At 35.6% G+C, this 6,047-nt stretch overlaps 1 protein-coding gene across 1 annotated transcript in view; it reads right to left on the reverse strand.

Moving 5' to 3' along the window:
- The window catches only part of LOC111390332, a 4,024-nt gene extending 657 nt beyond the window's left edge, over window positions 1-3,367 (reverse strand). Inside the window, exons 1-2 of the mRNA XM_023015351.1 lie at window positions 3,248-3,367; window positions 74-1,916 (exon numbers count right to left, since the gene is read on the reverse strand). Coding sequence (XP_022871119.1) covers window positions 74-1,916; window positions 3,248-3,367 — 1,963 coding nt within the window. The remainder of the gene's footprint in view (window positions 1-73; window positions 1,917-3,247) is intronic.
- Window positions 3,368-6,047: the final 2,680 nt, after the last annotated feature.

Raw genomic sequence — 6,047 nt, forward strand, 5'->3', positions numbered from 1 at the left:
ATGTACGTTATATAAACTAAAAATTTGAGTTATATAATATAACAAAGTACATAATATGAGGATAAAATTTTACCAGGAGCCATTTTATGGCGATCAGCTACAGCAGATAAACGTCCAAAATCACCTTGTGCTTGCCTAAATAGTCTCATTTCACCCGTCAATTTACTTCTTAAATCGGGTTGATCGTAAGCGTATCTCTCAATTACATCTAAAAGTCCCGAAATAGTTTGTTTATGATTTTCCATATCAAGATTATCATATTGAAAAGAAGGATTTAACCAATATCCAGCAGCATGAAGATTCTTACGCAATTGACTATCCCATCGGTTCTGAATAATTTGTAAATAAGGAGCAATTCTATTTTTCCTTCTTTGAAATCTGCGTTCCATCTCACTTTTTGCCACATGAATAGCTTCATACAAGTATCCCATTGAAGGCTTTTCATCACTATCAACAATGCGTAGAACACGAACAAGGGGCTCAGTAAGTTGCACAATAGTAGCACACTCTTTCCAAAATACTGGATCAAGTACATCATCAACGAATCTTTTTCCTTTACTTTCTTTTGCATATGCTGATAATGTCCACTCTCTAGATGTTACCATTGCTCTTAATGGATCCTTTTGGATCAAAATGCTTTGTAAAGCAATAAAATTGGTGGCAAAACGAGTAGGAGCAGGTCGAAGTATTTCTTTTCCTCCAGTAAACTTTCTCATCAAATGCAATGGGTAGCAATGATTGTATATGTATTTTGTGATTTTTGATGCCTGAGATACGATATTACTAACTTCATCAAACTTACCAATATCATGAAACATTAGATTAATGCAATGAGCAGCACATGGGGACCAAAATAATGTTTGAAACTCTTGTTCCAATAACCTACCAGCGGCAACATAATTTGCAGCGTTGTCTGTCACCATATGGACCACATATTCCGAACCTACAAATAACACAACATCTCGAAATAATTTGTACAACATGTTAGCAGATTTTGATTCATTTGAAGCATCTACGGATTTTAAGAATATTGTTCCTTTTGGACAATAAACTAAAAAATTGATGAGAGTTCTTCTACATTGATCTGTCCAACCGTCTGCCATAATTGTACAACCTGTAGCCTTCCATGTTGAACGATAGCTTTCAACGTAATTCTGTACCTCCTTGACATTTTTAGCCAACAAATAACCTCGAAGACTGTGAAAGTTTGGACCTTTATAGCCAGGGCCCATGCTTGCTATGGCATCTATACTTTGTTGATAATACACAGAATGTACAGCATTGAAAGGAATACATGAATCAATCATCCACTTCGATAGAGTAAGATCACACTTTTCTATGGCTTCTTTGCTCTGAAGAACGCTTTTGATAGTTGGTTGGTTACCAGGACCTGTTCTTGGCATGAAGTAAGAACCAATTCCATTTTGTTGCTTTAAGTGTTTAATTTCCCTTTCCTTTCTTTCATTTTTCCCAACAACTATACCCTTTCCTTTAGAATTAGGAGGGATGATTTCTTGAACATCATCATCACCACCCAAATCTCTATACATTTGCTCTTCTTTTTCCCGATAGTAAGAACTATGTGGGTTACACTCATCAAGAATTTCTTGAGTTTTACGCTTCTTTGCAGCAAAGACGTCCAAGTTTTCTTTCATTTTGAATCTAACATCCGGAGGTACTTTACGACATGAATCAACGTCACCTTTCATTCCTGCTAAGTGTTGTTTGACTCGATTGATACCACCTCCAGCAAAAGTCTTTCCACAATACAAGCAAACGAGTTTTTTTTTGTTTTTATTTCCATTATTACTAGCTTCTAATATCTCTTTACAATGACCCCATGCAATATCTGTTTTTTCTCTAGCACGATTCTTTAGTGGAGATGAACTATGCGGTGTACTATTGTCACCAGTGAACTATACAAAGGAAAAAAAAACTATACATCATGCTTGTTCACCATTGAAAAATTAATGAACATAGGCAGCTCAAGCAATTTCTTATTAACATCAAGGAAATGTACATGAAGTTGAGGCAATTTCATAAGACTTGACATACGACGTCAATCTCAACAGACATCAATACATCTAGGACTTTTCTATGTATATGTATTAATGAATTATTAGACCAAAATCAGAAAAGACTATTAATTTCAAGTTAAAGGTTTGTTTTTTTCTAATTTGATCTCCAAATAACTCGACAATACATCTAAGAAATAATGCAACAATTGGATAAATGTCATGTCATGTAACTCAACAAGAAGCATAATAAATTAATGAAAGCTCAAACTACAACCAGCAATACACCTACTTACTGTTCATAATGAAATAGAATTATAGGAACTCATTCTCACAGGGACCTCGCCTCAATTTAAAACATCACAACAATTAACATAAAAGTTATTACATCACAGTACGTAACAGCATAATCATGAACTCCAGCTTCACCGAAAGAAAAAGGCAAGAGAAAAATGGAAATGAATCTAACTCTGGTAGATTGTTAGACCTCACATTTCAATTTTTATTTTCGTATTCTCTAACAAAAATTCTCATGTAAATTTGATTTATCTTTGACACTAATATAGATGTCAGAAGTCCACCACTTCATTATTCAATATTCATGAAAATTGGAACTCTGTTATCATGAAAACTCAACCAGAAGCATAATAAATTCATGCAAGCCCAAACTAAACCCAGTGAAAACTTTGGAATTAACTTGTCATGAAACACAACCGGCAGCAAAATAAATTCATGCAAGCTCAAACTAAACCCAGTAACAATTTTGGAATTAACCATAGAAACGAAAAGCCTATTTCCCATCACCACAACCAACGAAATAAACAAGACAATAATTTCTTATTGTAATTTATTTGAACAAAAAAAAATTAACAGAAGAACACATATACGGGGGATTCAAAAATTTAGCTTAACTATAAAATCAATTTTGGTCGAGTTTTGTAGAAAAAAATCAAATAGACTGACCTGCTCTTCGAGTTCCATCTCTTAAAACTCAAACTTCGCTATTTGGATTTTTGGGAGAGGTCGAATTGCAAGAAAATGGAGACGGCAACCGAGTTGATTGATTTCGCAAGCGTGAAGAATCCCTAATTTCTAAGAATTGGGGTAGAAACGGGATTGGGGAGAGTTTATTGAAGGCAGTCCTTGTAATTATTTAACCGGCCGGCTCACGAGAAATTGGTGCACGGGTTTGTTTAAAAACCAACGGTCCAACCGGGCTGAAGACGGGTTACCTGTCCCCTTTTAAAATCAATGAGCTCGGACCGGACCTGGGTCCGATTCAGCGGTTTCCGGACTGAACCGGCCGGTCTGGTCATAACTATGCACAGGACTTTAGACCTGTGCGGCCGCATGGTTTAATGCTCCTGCTCCGTTTTCTTCAGCTTTAAACACGTTGATCCAATACTCTTCGGCCTTCGTCCCCAACACGAAACTTGCTCCATTTTGCATCCCAAACATTGTTTCATCAACCGTCTTTAAACACGTTGATCCAATACTCTTCGGCCTTCGTCTCCAACACGAAACTTGCTCCATTTTGCATCCCAAACATTGTTTCATCAACCGTTGCTTTGACGAGCAATCCAATCGCCTCTTTCACGCACTTGGCCCTCGATCGCGTCATCGGCCCCTCGACTATCAACGAATCTTTCCTCGGGCTTGACTCTAGACTTGACTTTGGTACTTGTGCTTCCTGGATCACATTAATATATATGCATCATAGAAAACAAAAAAAAAAAAGAGAGAAGGAGAGAGGGGATTTGAGAGGCAACCAATTTATTATATTTGACACACTTTTTGAGGCTGTAGATATATTTACACACACGTTGGGAATTGGAGAGGCAACCAATTTATTATATTTTCACACACTTTCTGTCAATTTTTTAGAGATTATGCACAGAAAACCTACGAAAGAAGGAGGAGAGATACACACATACAGAAATTGAGAAAAAACAGTAGGAGGCAGTTTTGGAGAGAGAAGAAAATTGAGGCGGCTTTGGGGAAAGGAGACGGCAGACAACATAATTGGTAATTTTTTTTACGTTCCGTCAATTTTCGGTGATGTCTTCCATAATTCCTTATTTTTCCTCTATTAATATGAGTAGCCAAATTTAATTTTAGGGCAAATAATGTAACTAATTTGTGATCCTTTATTTCTTTTATTTGATATTCTTGTTATTTTATATTTTATGTGTGGATTTTAATTATGTTCCTAATGCTTTGAATTTTTTTGGCCAATTATTCAATGATTTCGTGAACAATAATTACGTAGAGATGCAGATTCTTGTTTAGACCACATATTAAAATTCAGTTGATTAATATAATGTGTAGAGATACCTATATTAATTGTTGCGGCCATATAGGAATTCTTAAAACTGTTATTTCGTTTAATTAAATTTATTTTGTATAGAGATATGGAATTGAACTAATTAAATAGGTTCAACGAGAACTCGAGATGGGTAAGTTGAATACAACAGAAGAATTCGATCGAACATTACTTTAGTTTTATGAATCTCAATATTAGAAATAAAGGTGATCAATAGGTGAATTTGTTCCGCCCTAATCTCCATTTTTTATTTGAATTCTTACTAATTTTCTGTTGCATTCACGAAATTTCTAGTAGTTAGATTTAAAAAATCATATTCAATTATTTTATTTATTTATTTATTTATTTTCATTAAATAGAAGTTAGGAATAATAAATTGAGTACTAAAATATAGTCCTCGTGGGAACGATAATCCGGACTCAAAAGGTCCACTTTACTACTTGTTACGATCCGTCCACTTACGGAATAAAATCGACAACAAGTTTTTGGCGCTGTTGCTGAGAACTATTATTTTTAGTCTTAATTAATTAATTATTTTTATTTTATTTTATTTTATTTTTAATTGTTCTTTGATTTGCTTATTTTCTTCTATTTACAGAAAATTGTGCTCGTTGTATGCTCTGTGCCCCAAGGCGACAATCTTGAACCGTTTAATTTGGAAATAGAATGTACCTTCAGACGAAGACACAGGAAACACAAACAAAAATAGCAGCATCAAATGACTGACAATCTAAACAATCCTATCCCTATACAGCCAATTGGACAAATGGCTGTGAGAGCTCAACAAGAAGAGCAAAGGGAAGTAAATGAAGGGGACTTGCCAGTTTCTATATTTTTAACGCCTTTAGCAACACCTGGCGATCCAGCATAGTATATCCAGATTTTGGGGTAAACAACTTCCAGATACGGGCTGATTGGATTAATTTGATGAGCAACACTTTGCAATTTTACCGGTTACCTCATGAGAATCCAAACACACATATCTCAAGGTTTCTCAGAAATTGCCAAAATTGTCATGTTCCTAAGGTTAATGAGGATGCCATCAAGCTGCGATTATTCCCATATACACTGAGAGATGCAGCATTGGAATGGCTGGATGCCAAAATGGATGGAAGTATTACCACATGGGAGGAACTGATCAGGAAATTCTGCAATATGTTCTTTCCACCAGCTAAAGTAGCAAAATTCAGATTGAAAATTCAAACCTTTCAACAGAAAGATGGGGAAAGCTATCACAAGGCCTGGAACAGATTTAAGGAATTGATGAGGAAGTGTCCAAATCATGGGATCATTATTGGAAATCAAGTGCAGTATTTCTACACTGGACTTTCACCACTATCCAAATCTCAAGTGGATTCTGCAGGAGGATCAATTATTGGGAAATCAGTGCAACAATGTATGGATTTATTTGAGTTGATTGCTGCTACTCATTCCATGTTTTCATCATAAAGAGTAGTGCCTCCAAAAGCAGCGAGAATTTATGAATTAGACAGCACAGCATCTACCAACGCCCAGATAGCAGCTTGACAAAATAGGTAAAGTTATTAGTGAAGTCACAAATAAAAGGAGCACATGTAGTTATAGCTGGACCATCCTGTGAAAACTGCCGAGCAAATCACCTAACAAAAAATTGCACATCTATGGGGTTTTCGGAAGAATAGGTCAACTTCATTCAAAATGGCTCTCGAAATTTTAATCCCTTTTCACAA

This window comes from Olea europaea, unplaced genomic scaffold, assembly GCF_002742605.1.
Source record: "Olea europaea var. sylvestris unplaced genomic scaffold, O_europaea_v1 scaffold671, whole genome shotgun sequence".
NCBI classification, from domain to species: domain Eukaryota; kingdom Viridiplantae; phylum Streptophyta; class Magnoliopsida; order Lamiales; family Oleaceae; genus Olea; species Olea europaea.